Below are 18,875 nucleotides of genomic sequence, written 5' to 3'. Positions count from 1 at the left end.
TGTTCAAAGGCAAGTATAGAGGAGAACCCAAGCATTCTACACATGGAAATGCTAATGAACCTATCCAAGAATTATCAATAGCTGGACAATAGACTTGGTGCATTTGTTAGGTTACTTGGGAATCAAACACAGATTGTGAACTAGTTGAATTTTAAAAGTGACATGAATAAGTTTGATAAATAGAGGACTCTGTATATACTTGAAACCAGAAGACTACCACATGAAGAGAACAATCGAAGTGAACTAACCCCTAGCAGTTAAAGAAATTGAAATTCAGTTAGATAATGGTGGTAAAAGGCGAATACGTTCGTCCTCAGTGCCCCCATCAACCCATCCCAAGCCAACACGGAGGAGGTAAATCACGGGCGGCTACTAACTATTAAAATAATGAATAGTGTCTACATTCAAAAATTAAAATAAAAAACTTTAAAATTTCTTTGAAGTCCAAGCCATTTTGGAAAGATGCAACAATGAAGTTATGATCCCAAGCTACAATCTAAAAATTTTCCATAGCTATGATTGGATACTTTGCAATTTCAAGAGTAACAATATATATTATGTATTTATGTTAGATTTTTTTAGAAAGTTTTCTAATACAAATTTGATTAAAACCAAATGACATTTAATAAAAAGATGTAGCTACTCTCCAGTGAACTGACAAAGCATATAAGAGCACTAATTTCAATGAATAAGAAAACACATCATATATATTACATAATATATAAGCTAATTGTAGGTTCAAAAGATTCGTATGCATTGACCTAAATAATTTTTTAATAGCCTTGCTGCTGATATGGGAGGAATGGGTTTCTTTGTATTGTGTACTGGCTGCTGGAATTTTTGTAAAAGACTCGTTGATGGCTACTGGATAAGTGTTTTTCTGTGCTGGGATTTCAAATTTTCCATTTGCAAACTGTGCATATTGGTTTTGGATTGGTGGACATATTTTGGAATGAGGTGTTTGTAATTGTGTATACTGACTGGGATTTCAAGTGCCTTGTTTGGTAGTTCTTGAATGGTTTTGAAGATTAGAGGAGGTCTGGCGGTTATCTTGGTTTTGGTTGTGGATGATTATGTGTTGGTGGTTTTCTTGTGTGCTATCGTCTTCAGTTTCTTTCAAATTGAGACTTTGCTGGTGGCGCATTTTTATTCCGTTATTCATAGTCTTCTCCATGGAAAAGGATGAGAGCAGAGGAAATATTTTGAGGATGGTGTTTGCTTTGGCTTGGTGATGGTGTTGCGAAGTTTGTGCAAGACGTTTGCAGATTTTTTGGAAGCTTGGATTTAAAGAAGTCACAATTGTGGAAGTTCTTGAGGTTTTTGTGTTCCATATGTTAGAAATTTTTTTACACCAGGATAGTGGTCTTGTAAATCTTTTGAGTCTTTTTATTTTGAGATGTTGGAATATAAGTATAGAGAGGAGTTGTCTTAGTTTGAATATTCATGTAACTCTTTGAAGTTTTTATAAAATTGTAGCATGAGGTTAGCTTTGACTAGACGTAACCATGGTCCAGAACCGATAGTTTGACGGTTCGGAACCGTCGATTCGATGATTTTTGACAAGTCGACCCTTAACCTTATCACCCAAAATGATTACGGTTCATGGTTCAGTTCACAGTTCAAGATTATTATAATAAAAAAAAATTAAAAATTAAAAATTATATTAAAAAAGGATTTACACTTATTTAAGTTGCTTATGTATTCCCTTAGAGTATAGGAGAATCAAAGCCTACAGAGTTCTTTTACATTTTTACCCTTTTACATTGTCACTCACTTCCATTTCCCGCTCCTATTGTATTCGTTCCTTCAGTATCAAAATCTTCAATTTCGTCATTTGAAAATTGGATTCCTTGGATTCTTTTCTTGGCTCTAGTCCAATCATTCAGTAATGTTTGAGCTTCCAATGAGTTGACAGATAAAGTTGATCGTCATTCATCTAGTATGTTGCCACTGGCACTGAACATCTACTCCACAGCAACAGTTGACACTGGACAAGCTAAAATTTCTTTGGCGATCACGGAGATGACGGGAAAACTTTGAACCTTCTGTGACCACCACTTTAAGATATCAAAATTTTCGCTAGCTATTTCATTAAAATCAAAAGAAGTCGTAAAATAATCCTCAAGTTCCTGTATAGAACTTGAGGATCCTCATGGACGTTTCATCCGTTCTTTTAATAAAAGTTGTGTTTTTGTAAGTTTTAAATTACTACTAGTAGTTTATATTTTAAAAATATTAATTTATGTTCCATATTTTACATAATATTGATTATAAATATCATATAAATAAATTGTAACATTATATATAATATTAATTGGATTAGGAGAAGAAGAATCTTTAATTGGAATTAAAGCGTCATACTATAAAGTTAACATTTCTTGTAAAACTTCTAATTTAAATCTAGGATCTAAAACAAATATAATTAAATAAATTTCAGGAATAAAATAAAAATATTTTTCCTATTTAGTTTTCATAGCCAAGATACGAGAAGATAAAGATTCATTATTAATATGTTCATTTAAAACTAATATTATATTATAAAAAATTTCTAATACTAATTGAGCAGTGGAATAATAAACACCGGAAAGTTATTCGGTTGTATAATTAAATACTTTTAAAATTTCACAAATACTACTACAAATATTTTATTGTTATGAAAATAAATATATATTAGTATTAGTATTTTATGCAAAAAATGAACATAATAATTTTTTATATTGAAATAAATCTTGTAATAATTGGTATGTTGAATTCTAACATGTTGATATATCACGTGAAAATTTTGTAGGGTCTCATTCAATTAGGTTTATAAACTTACTCCATTATTTCATTATAGATGAATGAGACCATAAATAAGAAATTGTAATTCTAATTGATATAATATAATTTTCTAAAATTTTTAATTGATATAATATAATTTTCTAAAATTTTTAATCAATCTTGAACACATAAATTTAAAATATGGAATACACAATGAATATGAAAAAATAAACCATCAATAATAGGTTGACAAATAAATTTTAGATCATCTATATAAGCGTTATTAGAACTAGCATTATCTAATAATATTAAAAATATTTTATGAGTTAATCAATATTTTTTTAAAATTAAATATAATAATTGTGCGATATTTTGAGCATTATGTGATTCATCAAAAACTCTATAAGTTAATAATTTTTTTTGGAGGTTCCAAGAATTATCGATCCAATGGCAAGTCACACCTATATACGAATGTACTTGCCAATGATCACTTCAAATATCGGAACATAAGGAAACTTTATTTTCTAATTTACTAAATTCATCAAATAAATTCTTTTTTCCTTGTTTTACTAATTTTTTAATTGTACGAGTAGGTGTAGTCCTAGGAACACGTTTAGCACAAGGATTAAAAGATTATTTATAAAAATATTTAAATGTGCATTTAGATTCAAAACTAAAAGAAAGATGTTTTACGAAAATAAATTTAGCTAATGATTCTCTTAATTTATTATCCAAATATAAAAATAAATCGAAATCAGTACTACCGCTAGTTGAAGAAAATCTTGATAATTGTGTTTGAGAACGGTCGAGTCCATATTCCGTCAGGTGCTTCGTTTCTACATGTCGTTTCAACAACCCATAGTCGCAGCTAGATAGAAATTTGTAGGAAGCATTGCGGTGCTTATATTTTGCACACATTTCTCCCGACGGAAGAGTGACCTTCTCAAAATGTTTAGTAAAAATAAAACACTTTAGAGGAGGAATTTCATGAACTTTAGAAATAATTGTATCAGTACTTCCTTGTGTTTTGGGTGTCAGATTCCGAAGGTGCTCAATCTCATCATCGGTGGATTAAATGCTAGGGTCCTCCTCCTACGGATTCACTATTTCCTTTCCCTCCCGAGCTCGAAATGATGCACCTCCACGACCTCCTTCCATTGTTATTGAAAATTGGAAATGAAAGTACATAGAAATGAAAACAAAAATATCTAGAGAATACGAAATTGAGATTAAGAGTAGAGAAGATGTGTGTGAAAATGATGAAATGAGCTCTCTATTTATAGAGTTTGGATAGTAACGAACACTAAATCATAGTTATTGATCAAAAAATGATCAAATGATCCTAACCGAAGAAAAAAATATCTAAAAAAAATCCCCCACCCCTCCCTCAACGGCTAGGAACCGTCGGTTAACCAACAGTTCCAATGGAAAAAAACAAAAAAAAAATCTGTTGAACCGGCGGGCTGAATCGACGGTTAACTAGCGATTCGTTGATTTTACACTTGATGAGCCGAAACCGACTCGGTGAACCGGGTCAACGGGCAACCGACCCGTTGACCCAGTTACGGGCCCGGGTCGGGTCTAGCTTTGACCCCTCGTACTATGATTCTTATTTTCATGTATGGAATTTTCTTTTGAATTAATATATATATATACTTCGTGAGCATCTAAAAATTTTTAGTACTAAATTTTTTTTAACTTGAGCACTATAACACAACCCCTAAACTCTAGAGATAAATTTAATTGGCTTAATCCTGGAGCTAAAAAAAAAGTATTAGACGCCTAAATATATAACCTGTGAACATGTAAAATTTTTTAATATTAATTTTTTTTAGCTTGAACATTATAATCCAACCTTTAAGTAAAAATCTATTTGTCTTAAACCTAGGGTAAAAAAAAACTACTGATTGAATTCAGACGCCTGAATTCGATTTAGGCGCCTGGATTCTATCCAGGCGTTCCAATCGCACACATGCGCACAGGAAAGAGGTGCGCAACATATCAAATTCTTGGATATATATATAGTATTGGGTAGGATATGGATAGGATTTTATCACATCGATCTTCATATCCGAATTCGAAAATACTCATTTCTAATTATTTAATCAGGTCTAAAAATTTTCTCCATATTCTTCTAGATCTATTTGGGTCGGATATCAGACTCCCACTCTATTTTAAATGAAATTATTATACCTAGTTTAAACCATTGATGACGTTATATAGGATACCATTCTAGGGCCACCTTCTTGATTTATTTAGTGGTTGATTTGTGAAGTTCGACAGCCTACCTTTAAGATTAATTAGACCAAAGGCCCCACCTTAAAAATTTAGGAGTTGAAATAAAAATTAAAGAATGTTGATGGACCGAGTTAAATTTATAAGATGAAATTTTAAAAATTAGACATTTTTAGGGGTTAAATATGAGGTTGCAATATTTTTGAAGCATGACAATAAAGTTCAAAATTGACAAAAAAAAAAAAAACAAAAAAACAAAAAAAAGTAAAAATTGTAGGATATTGAAAATGTAGAAGCGTTGGATCGATGTTTATATTTTGGAGTCAAAATTGGAATGAAAAAAATAGAAATTAGTAAAAGAATGGGAGAGGAGATCCTCTGGATTGTAAAAAGTGATACGGAGGATGCTCCATTTCTATGCATTGATGGGAATATATGATCCCCACTTATAAGAATGGAAGAGGAGATCCTCTGGACTGTAAAAAGTGGTACAGAGGATGCTCCCTTTCCATGCACTGGTGGGAATGTATGATCTCCACCTATTTTATAAATGAGAATCATGCATTTCTACCAATACATATAAAGAGAGTATTCTCTGGATCGTAAAAATGATCTAGAGGATCCAACCTAAAAGAATGGGAGGGAGGGCACATGTTATTAGGATGTAAATGAATATAAAAACACAATGATTATATTTTGTAAAAGATAAAACTACAAAGGTTACATGATCATATTATAATATTTGACAATCAATAAATTGGATGGGAAAAATAAATATACGATAGTCTAAGGGCTGAATCCTAATAATATAAAATTTGCTTGGCCAATTATAATATTTTTAATTAACAATTTGCATAGATGATTGGATAAAAAATTTGATTAAAAAAATTGAGGGACCATTTATAAGGTACTCAAGGTATCTCCCAATTTCAATTTTAATAAATTAACATAAATTATTATTAATGGATGATTGATCAAAAAAAATATTAAGCTAATTGATCACCAAATGCGAGCACTTACTAACTTATAGTCAATAAAAAAATTTTAAAATCTCGATCATCTTCAAAATTAATCGACGTATATCCAATGTTAACTAATAATAATAATAATAATAATAATTTTTATTTAAACGACCAATTAATTAAACAAATTTAATATTTAACATTTGCTTCCAGACTCTGATGGAGCGATCAGACAATTCCGAATCGCCCCTCCCCGATTAATCCACTTGCAAGATCTAAATATCCTGTCCGGTTAAAAATGAAATAATAATATTTAACACCTCTCGTGTCTTTAAACAATGCATGTTATCTTCTTTTTGACCGAACGTTATCTGTCCAGCCTCATGACCAAACACCAAGACGACTCAATTCACCCAAAAAAAGACCAAACTACCAAGATATTTGGAAAACCCATTAAAAAAAACGGTTCAGACAGAATAGTAGAAAAGAATCCATAACGATTCAACCCAACGTACCTTATGGAATACTTTGGCTTCCACTCATATTCGTGCAAAACCACAAAGAAGCTGTCGCCAGAACTGAAAGTCAAACCCTTCCAATGGTTAGACTAGTTCTCAATTTATTTTTCTGCAACTCTCAAACACCTCTACAAGTACCAACAATAGAAGACAAAATGGCACCGTGCAAGGTGATCGCAATCTCTGGTCACAGCTGCTGGTCAAGATATGAATCTCGGTGGGACTCTTGCCCCGCACCAAAGTACTCTGCAACACCTTCAGAAACTCCTTCAACCCAAGTGTTTAGCCATGACGTGCTGCGGGTCAACCAACCAACTTGAGTGGGTGAATTTGCATCCGAGGTACTCTTCCTCTCTTCTGCTAACAGCATATCCTGCCACCTCTTTGACATGTATTCCTTCACTGCTTCAACACCTTGGATTACAACTTCCATCGGGGGGATGACTAATGGGTTTTCATCCAAATTAAGCTTGGTCAACTTATCTAGCTGGCCAAATGTATCAGGCAATGCATGAATCTGATTGTTACTAAGATCAAGTTCCCTAAGGCTGATCAGATGGCCGAAAGTAGCAGGGAGATCTTGTAGGTCACTGAAGTTTCTACTAAGATTCAATATCTCGAGATTTATTAATTTCCCAATGGCATGTGGAAGTCCTCGAAGTTGATTGAAGTTAGCATCCAAAAGGCGCAGTGATATCATCTCACAGATGGATGTGGGAAGAGAGCGTAGTTTATTGAGGTGGATCCGTAGTTTCTGTAGATTCTGCAGCTCATATCCTATATTAGTTGGCAGATAAGCTAGTTCGTTATAACTTGCATCCAGCTCAACCAAGGACCTGAAGTAAAAAAAAAGCTAAAGTGAGTCTCTCGAACAACAATTTCATGGATATTTCATATGAACTTTTCTTTTCAGCAATACCTGCATTTTGAGATGCTATCTGGCAAAGATTTGAGCTTGTTACCAGATACATCAAGAATCTTCATTTTGAGCAGCAGTCCAATGGAATCAGGCAGTGTAATGAGGCTGTTGGAGGACAGTCTCAGTTCCTCCAGACATTCTAACCCTGCTATAGCATCTGGAACAGCCTGTAACAGAATCAAAGGGATCCAAGATGTTTAGTGTTTTCTTGGCAACAATAAAGCTGCAAGAAGTTTCACTGAGTGAATAGTATATAACTAAATAATAAGAGATAATATATTGAATCTGGAAACATGAACCTAATGGAATTGGAGGAAAAAAAAGTGATTGGCCATTATATTATATTCTCTAGAACAATGTGTATTCACTAGTGATTCCTTTGGAAAATTGACCAGAATACATCCCTGAAATTTTGTTTGTACCTAACAACACCTCAATTATTGAGTGTCTCATAATTATGCCCTTCACTGGTTTTGCATCCCGTTTTACCCTCAATCTAAATCACATACCCATGCAAGCTGATTTTGCATGGAAAATTCTTATATGTCTACTCTATTACCATGTGTGAGACTCAAAATTGACCATTTTAGGTGCAAAATAACTCATCCCTCCAATAGTCTTCAAAACCCTCACACTGTGATTTCATTCTGTTTCTTTAGAGTTGCATGCTTGCTATATACATTGCAAATAGAAGCTCACGCAAGAGAAGGATCTCTATTCATTCCATCTCTATCAACATGTTGCAGGCCCAGAATCAAGGAATCAATTCCTACAGGCTTAATTGAATCTCATCTTTTGTGATTTTTATCCTGTCTTCATCGCACCTATGTTTTAGTTTGAGTTATAAAGGTAGTAGGATTATGCAGGTCATCCATCTGTAGTTAATTTAGCCCCATATTAGGTGTTTTAGACTATGGTGAGGGCTATCTATATACATGTAATAGTGATGTTCTGCTCATACAAGAAATACAATATTATTCTTTCCCACTTTAAAACATACGCCTAAATCCTACCAATACACTTTAATAGGTGTCAACACAAGAAGAAATATGCAAGTGCAATATGTGCTCTTTGCATATGGCTCCTTGCTAAAGAGTGAATATGCAGATTTGGCCTAAAAAGTCGCATACAATTATGTTCCTTCACCATGTAAGCAAACATACGTTCTTTTTTTGTTCGTTTGCTTTTTCACTTATAGCTTGGGCTATAAGTGAGGACTGTGACATCAAAGGTTTGCATATAATCATGCACATTAAAAATATAATGTATTGAAAAATCAAATTTATAGCAATTCTAATCTTGCTTATGAGCACTCACAATCAATATTTTACATTGTCAACCAATTATTTCATCTAGGTTTTCGAACCTCAATGATGAAATTTGTTAATAAGCAATAATGTTAGTTTGGGCATTCCTCAATGTTGAATTCGCAAATAACAATCTGATTATTTTAACACCGTTCCAGTAAGGTTATCAAGAACAAGATAATACAAAGTTTTAAAAACATAGAAAGGGCAGTTCGGTATACGAAACTACCGCCAATGCGGGGTTCTGCGACTTGAATCCGTGACCACCAGGTCACACGATAATAGCTTTACGCATCAAGGCTCCCCTTCAAACATAGGAGAAATGATATTCTGTTTATCCTGATTTGACATATTAGACATTCAAGAATGAAAATGTAAAAGGTTCAATTGTTAGGGTATGAGAAAGATTATTCTTATAAAATTAAAAAACTAAAAGATAACTAGTAGAAGGATAGTAGATCATGCATTAACTAGTGCATACTAAAAAGAATGAAGTCAGGGTAAGACTCCCTTGCTTAGAATGCACACATTCGGTAGAATTTGCGAATAATGAAACTGCAGAGAAGATGGAAGCAGACCTCGAGCAGATTGTCGGACAAGTTGAGGGAGATTAAGCCTCGCAGCTTCCCAAATGCCTCGGGTAGATACATCAGTTGTTGTCCAGACAAATCCACCCTATCGGAACACATGTCCGTCCCTTCTCGCAGTACAGCAATCACCTTCTCGTTCACTTCCTTTGCCTCCTCCTGCACCATCGCAGAACCCTCCTTATTGTCCTCAGCACGACCGGCATCATACATCTTCACCAACCTCGCCTCGGCCTCCCTCAGAAGCCTCCCATACGCCTCGTGCATCTCGTCCAGTTGAATCACGGCGCGCAGAGCGACCTTCTCCCTCTCTTTTCTGGCTCTGAACTCCTCCCGCTCGGCCCCCTCGATCTCCTCGAGCTGCCGGTCGAGCTCGTCGTCGATGGAAGCGACCCGGGCACGAGCGGCATCGACCACCTCGTGGTCGGGGCGGTCGCCGAGGGTGCGCAGCACGGAGCGGGCCTGGGCGACGTCGACGACGGAGGCAGCCATGGAGGAGATGAGGGCCGGCTGCTGGAGGAGGGGAAGACGTTCCATCAGCTCAACCTCGTCATCGCGGTGGAGGCGGGAGCGGTCGGGGGTAGAAGGCTGCTCGATGTCGCCGTGAACGAGGGGGCTCTGGGCATGCTTGAAGGAGGCGACCTTGGGGAGGCGAGACATGACGTAGGAGAGAATGGGGAAGGAGTTGGGGTTGGGATCCATGGCGTCGACGGAGAATGGGGGAAGCAGATCGGAAGGAAGAAGGATGAGGGAATGAAGGGCGAGAGACCGGTTCCTTGGGAGTCGGCTAGGAGATGGAGACAGGGCCGGTTCCTTAAATTAATTTATGCGTGAATAAATTAATGGGATCAACAACGTTGATGGGTAACCATGCGGTCATTGCGGTCAATGCCGCTTGGGTATCGATGGTTCTGGTCATTGGAAAGACATGAGAGAGGTTTTTGGTATTTTTTTTTCAACCGAGATTATTTATTTATTTATTTTATTAATATTTATAATTTAATATTTATTATCCTCTTATAAAATTTTATAAATAGGTAACTCATTTCATTATTTTTATATCCATATTCTCTAGCCTCATCCTCAATTTCTATATCTTTTGACTCCAATTTTAAGTTATGACTACAAAGGAAGGAGGCTAACATCCCAATCTTGAAGGGACAATGAAGGGACAAGGAAATAATGAATGAGCTTAATATTCAATCCACAATGAGATAAAAAAACTTTCAACATCTAAAATACAAGGAAGTATTTATGCAATTACTTATAAGGTTCAGAAAATTCCTTCCTTAAAATTTTATATTTTTATTAAACATTTTGAGAATATCATTTTTTTGTTAGAAGAATTACATGCAAAATATAAATATTACAATCTTTCTTACAAATTCCAAGCTAGTGGGGGTTATGAGTCATTGCAATGACACATAGAAGTGAAGCATCCAACAGAATATGAAATTTACCATTCTCAAACATAATTATCTATATTTTTTTACTAATGGAAGTACTAATTCTAGTTTATTTTATATTCTGATAATAAATTAAGAGAATTATTAGTTAGATTTGTTTCTGTAGAATATTTTTCATTTAATTTTGAATCTAAATATACTTTTGTACACTTATTCGTATAATTAAAAAATTAATAAAATAAGAGAAAAATAATTAAAGAATTTAATAAATTAAATAATAAAGTTGCTTTATGTTCTGATATTTGGAGTGATCATTGACAAAATATTCATATAGGGTGTGAGTTGTCATTGGATCGATAACTTCTAAAATATCCAAAAAAAATTATTAGCATATAGAATTTTTAATGAATCACATAGTATTCATAATATCTTACCATTATTATGTTTAATTTTATAAAAATATGGATTAACTCATAAAATATTTTCAATGTCATTTAATAATCTTAGTTTAATACCTCTAGTATTGATGAACTAAAATTTATATGTAACATATTATTGGTGGTTTATTTTTTTCATATTCGTTATGTATGTCATGTTTTAAATTTATGCATTTAAGATGAATTAAAAATTTAAGAAAGTTATCATATTAAACTAACTAGAACAATTATTTCTTAATAATGAAATAATGAGGTAAATTTTATAAAAACCATTTGATCCGGTGATAAGGACGGGGGATCCTCATTGGCGGGAGGTCAGCGACGCGTGGAAGTCAATGGTCAAGAGGGTCAACCCCCAAAGTCATGTCGAGCAGGCAGAGGTCAGGTCGAGCGGACCGGAGGGCCGACCAATCATCCGCCCGGTCGAACATCCAGCCATGGGTCTCCACGGCCGGACAAAAGACAACCCAATCAGGGGTCGGGTTTCCGATGCTCAAGGTAAAAGAGTCTCCAGGCCGAGCGGCCAGGCCGAGCGGCCAGGCCGAGCGGCCAGGCCGAGCGGCCGAGCCACAGGGCAAGAAGGTGCAATCCCATCCGAGCACACGAGTAGAGCTTCCCCGCCCGATCTAAGGTACCGGAGCATTCCCGAAGGCGAGGAGCGCCGAGCGGTTGGTCCGCTCGGCTCGGAGATAAGTAAGGGTGCAAAGAGACAAAAAGGAGAGCTGGTAACTTCATCCTCGAGATACCTGCCGCCGACAAACAACATGGTCGACGGCCGGAGCGGACAGAATATCATACGGTGGAAGTTTCCACCGTCACATCAGGGATATGCTCAGACAATTGCAGAATGGCGTCAGACATGCTTTTCTGACACAACCCTACTGAGGTATGTTTGTGGAAACGTGCATGCATCGAGAAGCGTGCTCGCGCCTCCCCGGGGTCCTATATAAGGATCCCCAGACTTCGACCGAGGTACGCGATTCTCATCACTGTAGCCACATTAACATTACTGTGCTTCTTCGTTGCCTGACTTGAGCGTCGGAGGGTCGTCGTCGGGAAACCCCTCCCGGCTCGGCTTCTTTGCAGGTTCGCCGGAGGTCCGCCTCAACACCAAAAGACAACGGAGAGCGCTACGTCCCCAGCGTCCGTCGACTCAGAACTTGGACAGGATCATCATTTAAAGAGAACTAAAAATTTTTTATGTAATGTATAACGTATCAAAGTTATAATGAAATTTTATCTTTTTGTGTAATAACAATGAAAATGAAATGGGAAAAATATTTTTTTTCATATTTTTAAAATTTATTTAGTTGTATTTGTTTTAGACTCTAGGTATAAATTAAAAGTTTTATAAAAAATGTTAAGTTTGTATTATGAACTTTTAATTTCATTTAAAGATTTTTTTTCCTGATCATATTAATCTGGTTATAATATTAGAAACTATTATATTTATTAAGAATATATTGTGAAATATGAAATATAAACTAATATTTCTAAAACATAAAATATTAGTAGTACTAATTTAAAACTTACAAAATACCAATTTTATTAAAAGAACGGAAGAAATGTCTATGAGAATCATTAAGTTTTACACATGGACATAATAATTATTTTACGACTTGTTTTGATTTTAATAAAGTAGATAACGAAGCAGATTTCGATATCTTAAAGTGATGGTCACATAAGGCTCAAAGCTTTCCTATCCACTTCATGATCGCTAAAGAAATTTTAGCAGTTTGGTATCAACAGTTATTATGGAACATACATTCAATGCCAGCGATAACATATTGGATGAACGAAAATCGATTTTGTCTCCCTACTCATTGAAAGCTCAAGCATTACTCGATAATTGAACCAGAGCTAAAAAAATTCAAGGAATGCAACTTCCAGACGACGTCAAAGAATTTAATACCGAAGGAATGAATACTAAGGGAACGGAAAATGGAAGTGAGTAACAATGTAACTTCATAAGATGGGTAAAAAGGTAAAAGAACTATGTGAGTTTTAATTTTCCTATACCCTGAAGGGATGCGAAAGTAACTTAAATAAGTGCATGCTTTTTTTAATGAATTCATAATTTTATTTTATTTTATTTTTTAATATAATAATCTTGAACCATGATAATTGTGGTGAATCATACATGAACCGTAAATCGACGATTCTGAACCATAAACCGTAACCATCTTGGATGGTTAAGGTTAAGAGTCGACCCTAAAGAATCGTTGAATTGGTGGTTCCGAATTGTCGAATCGGTGGTTCCAAATCATCTAATATGTAAAATACCCTAACAAAATAATAATAATAATAATAAGGTTTGGTGGACGAATAACCTTAACGAAATTTTTAAAAATTTTTTGAGAATTTTTCGGAGCTCGTATAACATATTTTGAGGGGATGAATTTATAGGCTTGAGAAAAAACTGTTTTGATTATTATTTTAGTAGGAGTTGATTGGATTAATCAATGTAAGGTTGAATTTAATTAAACATAAGCTATTAATCAAAAACCCTAAGTTGAGAAGCTCATAGATTCCGGATTTTCCCTTTTCCATACTCCCTCACTACCGTGCCCTACATCTCATCACAGCCTTCACTACTTACGCCACCACTTCCTCACCGTCGACGCTCGATCGCCACTTGATCTTTCCACTCTTGGTCGCGGACACTAGATGCTCATCAGAAGCTGAGCATCCAAGTCCTCCATTCTTCCGTGCCCTACTCATCTACCGTTGTTTCTCCTTGCCGTTGGTTGAATCGCCATAGCATCTTCACTGCCGCTCCATCATCAGGTCGCTGTGAGCACAGGCGCTGTCGCCCTTCATCGGTGCCAAGTCCAAACCGGCGTCGTTCCTCCTCTGTCCAGGCTCTGCATTACGGTAGCTATTATCAATCCTTCCTTCATTTCTGATCTCGGTGACCATTATTATTGTCGAAGTGGTACTTTAGCTACATCCACCAACGAGCAGTTGTGGCCAACATTGTAACCGACCGAGCTCTCCCTCTTCCTCTTCTCGAACCATCACCATCTCACCCTCTTGTTGCTATGCCCTGAAGTCCCTACAATACTCTCTCCATATTCAAAGAGGGACGAGCATCAGAGACATCCTCTCTTCGGATTTGGAGAGCAGAACTCTATTTCCATTATAGCAGCATTTAGATTCCATCCTAGAGGAATTTCGAATATGATTCGTGGTAAGACATGCTTAGTATTAGATTAGCAGAGATTTAATTTCGTTTTCGGTATTGGGATATTGTGATTAGTTGTGATAGATTGGATTCATTGCTTGGATTGTTAGGTTAGCAAGGGAAGGAAGTAGCGGATAGTAGAAGATCATCGTCTTTAGTTGTAAGCCACTTCCAATGCCACCTGGTTGCCAAATTTAGGGTAAGGCATGTTGGGAATTTGATTCTCACTTTAGCTTAATCTGAGTTGATGTTGGTATGGTTAGTGATAATTAATCATTTAGTTTCGAAATGATTGAGGTTATCTGTTAGATTTGAACTAAGGCTTGGGTTAGATCCGATTTGTTAATTAACCAAGGATCATGAATGAATTAGGGTTCCTGGTAAATAGGAATTTGGTTTAGCTATTTGATATACGTGGGAGTAGCTAAATTATACATGTTGTTACAGGACCTTGATTTACGACGAGCCGCTTGAAGTGGAGATAGGTTAGAACGATCAATAGCTAAAGGCGGGTACCTTTGACTTATCTTCTTTTGATATGATCATTATGATATGCATAGTATGTTATAGCTAGTAGTAATTGTTATATTTTATATCTGTCTTCGTGTGTCACTACTTGATACCTGTAGTATGTCTTCATTTTTATCTATTACGCATTTAGGTCTATATCATCTTGATTCTTTCCCTGTGTATTTATGTTCATAGAAGTAGTGTCATACAATGTATTACTGGGTATAGGACTAGCTACTAGTTATACCTGGCATATGTACCTAGACATTATGATATCTAGTTTATTGTTATGGAGTCATTATTCCTTTTGGTACATATAAGATGGAGGCGCATATTGTCAGGTGTTACATGCTTAGTGTCATGCACCATCTTACATGATTGCATGTTGTGCGATTGTCGGCTCCTTTGTAGTTGAGCACATCGCCAGTTACATGATCTGTACACACAACCACTCATGGGTTAGTGATATATCAAGCAGGGTGTGTGTAGTTGCTTTGTCAGGGCTCTGCTCGGCCGCTCATGGGTAGTGGTGATGCAGCGTGGTAGCGGATAGGGATCCCTCCTCTTGACTATGACACAGGGAGATGAGAGCTTCGGGTCCCCCATTTAGTTGGGGTATGAGGATAGGTGTACTCCAACAGCATCCTATCCACTTGGCCACTCAGGAGTAGTGATGACAAAGTGCATAGTTGTCATAACCCTACCCATTCGACCTCATGATCGCGATGACAGTGGTTGACTGACGTCAGGGGTGATCATGTCATTTGCACCATATGCATGGATTTTATTTATTTGTGTGTGATTGCTGCACTTTGGATGGTGCATTTTGGCGGCTGCATATGATTGACATGCATACAAGAGACATTATGTAGATGGCCTGACGATCCTACATCTATTTGTATGGTTCACACCCTTATGTCAGGATAGGAGGTCATGGTGAGTACAGTTCTTTCGTTGTTCAGTTTGCTTTACCTATTATTGCTCAGGAGACTATACTACATGATTATTACTGATAGTTATATTACTATGCATGTCTACTTGTTACCCGCTGAGTTCATTGAACTCACTCTGTGGATTTATTCCTATTTCAGGTTGAAGCCGTCATGAGGTTTCAGTTGCTAGTCCCCTCTCCATGTCGCGATGGTTTCTATTTTTGGTCTTTTGTTTCCTTGCTATGTGACCTGTAACTGGTGATGCGTAGTTCTTACACTCATGGATTTTTATATTGAGTTTGGGTATGCTACCCCCGTTTTCTACTACGAAAATTTTCTAGGTGGGTTGGTTTTTCCTCGTTGTAAAGGAGTAGGTATTATATATATATCTGTGATGTTTTAACACCGTTTCACTTCTTTTCGTATTATGTTGTCAGCTGGAGGCTGTCTTTATTAAACTGCGTGGAATGTTGTATTTTCTTTATTGTATTGTTCCAGCCGTGTTGACTGAGGATTGTGAGACTCTGAGGGCTATGTATTTCAGGATTCATATTGTCACTGGTACAGGGGAGATACTGTCGGATTTTTGCCGACTGGGACCTCACTAGGACGTGACATAATCGGCAGTTCCGAATTGTCAAATTGTCAATTCCGAATCGTGGTCGGATTTAGATAGAGATGGCGATCAATATAATAAATGGGAATAAGGACTAAGGATATAAAATCCAACTCAAATCCAACTCATAGTCATCCCTACTCGCCATTGAATCCTCTGAGGAAGTGTGACAGCAAAAAAAAAAGTAATGTAGCATAACTTATTTGTTTATTTTTTTTTAATTCAGGTATTCATCTGTTCGAACTAACTAATTTTGGAAATGATCACTCCAATCCTACGAAAGTTTTCCACTGACCATAAGAGTAAATTCGGGAAGCATGGATGAATGACCCAATATCACGAGTGGCTTGAATAACACAAATGTATGAAATGTCACCCTGTGAGATATTTAAACCCTTATTGTATAGGAGTATATCCTACATGTTACCATGGCATCGTGCTCGGGCTACTAGTATGGTGGATTTTGGTAGGGGTGTAAATGAGTCAAGCCGCTTGTGAGCTACTCGAAGCTCGATTCGATAAAAGCTCATTTGAGCTCGTTTAATGAGGATCGCTATGATAAACAAACCAAGCTCAAGATTCACAATATTCGGCTCGTTAACTCGTGAACATGTTCGTTAAGCTCGTAAATCAACTTTTAAATAAAAAAAATAATAGTTTTGATATTGAATTTATAAATTTTACACTCTACTTATGAAAAACATAGACAAATATATTAAATTTATTTATTAGAATAAAATTATAAATTTTAACAAGACTATTATAATTTTTTTAAAATATATAATTTAGTTTTTAATGAATATTTAAATTTATAATTTATATTTATTAAGCTCGTTTAGGCTCGGTAAAAGCTCGAATAAGCTCGTGAGCCATGAATATATTCGTTAAATAAAACTTGAGCTCGACTCGATTATAAACGAGCCAAACTCAGACATCCAAGAGTTCGGCTCGGTTCGGTTCAATTACACCCCTAGATTTTGGCATTTGATTTTGTTGAGATTGCATATCAAATATCAATAACGCATTATACTTTAAAATTTGGCATTTTTTTCTTCAAAATATCATTCGTTCAATCAAGTTAGTAGAATTTGTTTTGTCTAAATTATTAATTGACTGATCAATTAATTGGAAGTAATATGAATCACTAGTCAATCGACTGTAGGTGATTATAATCGATTAGATGTGATTTTAATTGATTGATCATGGTCAAATAATTTTATCCAAAAGTGTTTAGTGTCCTTATAATGTTCAAAATTATGAAAAATAAATATAAAGAAACCTAGAGATAACTCCATAAGTGCAACAATACTCATTTGATATGAACCCAAGGTATTTAAGACCATTAAATACTTTTAAACTTTTTGGTTAAAAGTATTTGATGACTCTATAGGCGTAAAATATGGGGAAAATAAAAGATGGATAAATTTAAGAGAATCTAAAAAATCAACCATGTCCAAGATCTCTAGGGTCGTCAGATAATCCTCAAGGTTATGGTATTATGATAGGATATTCAGATTATCATCCAAATATTTACGGTTTGAATCACAGTTACGATGTATTTGTAGGAATTTTTCCTCCAAATGAATGATGTAATCAAATTATGCTGAACTTCTGGGTTGACCGCCACGTGCACTTTCCGATTTATCTAATGACCAGTGTCAATTAAAAGTATTTGACCGCACCTAGACAACCAAATCAAATCTACTCGATTAGAGTTTATTCTAGTACTTTTGTTAAAAGTACTTGATGACCCTACAAATCTAAAGATAAAAATAAATAAATATAAACAAACTTAGGAGAATATGAGGAGAACAATAGTCCCCATTTGACAGAAAATTAAGACCTTTAAGGTCATCAAGGACATTTACCCCAAAATGTGTGTGGCGATCATAAACAACTCAAACTTAAAATATATACACAGAGAGAGACCTCACGAGTGCAACAAAATCCATTTTGCACAAATTCGAGGCCTCAAGGGTTATCAACTACTTGATGGGACCTAGATGACTCAAAATGTTTTTAAAAGAAAAGAACTTACATAGGCTCAAGGAAACACCAAGTATGCAACTTAGCAATTTGACATAGTCTTGAGTGCTTTTGGGTTGTCACATTTGGTCAAAAGTACCTGGATTAACTCCGGACAAATATGGATTTACTCCGGACAACCCTAAGAGTGTCCCACACACATAGTTGAGTTGGTACTTAGATAGTAGATTGTTACATAAGGCTATGGATTGAATCTCCGGGGAAATAATCCTTTGGGAAATAAAATCTCTCCCACCTAGAAAGGTCGTTCGATCATTGTGATTTGCTCTCTTCATTTCGCCGTGTGGCCGACGGTGAGGAACACTTGGGGTGAGTGATAATCATCATTTTATCATGAAATTTAGATTTCTATTTTCATACTTTTTGATCTTTTTATGTGTTAATTTCATATTTATATCATATTTTATGAGTTGCATTCATGCTTGGACTTAATATAAATTATCTTATATTTGTCGT

The 18,875-nt window shown here is 35.7% G+C and overlaps 1 protein-coding gene and 1 long non-coding RNA gene across 2 annotated transcripts; one reads left to right on the top strand and one right to left on the bottom strand.

The window, feature by feature from the left end:
* Nucleotides 1-6,101: 6,101 nt before the first annotated feature.
* Nucleotides 6,102-10,089, bottom strand: LOC122041922 (plant intracellular Ras-group-related LRR protein 3-like). The gene is made up of 3 exons (XM_042601805.1): nt 9,280-10,089; nt 7,395-7,561; nt 6,102-7,311 (listed from the first exon to the last, which is right to left on the bottom strand). The coding sequence occupies exons 1-3, from the start codon at nt 9,988-9,990 to the stop codon at nt 6,663-6,665; spliced, it is 1,527 nt and encodes a 508-aa protein (XP_042457739.1). The 5' UTR covers nt 9,991-10,089; the 3' UTR covers nt 6,102-6,662.
* A 3,580-nt stretch (nt 10,090-13,669) lies between these two features.
* On the top strand, nt 13,670-15,910 carry LOC122039884. Its single transcript, XR_006128418.1, has 3 exons — nt 13,670-14,321; nt 14,426-14,514; nt 14,763-15,910. It is a non-coding gene; the product is annotated as an uncharacterized LOC122039884 (long non-coding RNA).
* Nucleotides 15,911-18,875: the final 2,965 nt, after the last annotated feature.

Source organism: Zingiber officinale, chromosome 2A (genome assembly GCF_018446385.1).
Source record: "Zingiber officinale cultivar Zhangliang chromosome 2A, Zo_v1.1, whole genome shotgun sequence".
Lineage (NCBI taxonomy): Eukaryota > Viridiplantae > Streptophyta > Magnoliopsida > Zingiberales > Zingiberaceae > Zingiber > Zingiber officinale.
Note: the sequence above shows the minus strand (reverse complement) of the source record. Positions and strands in the feature narration are given on the sequence as shown.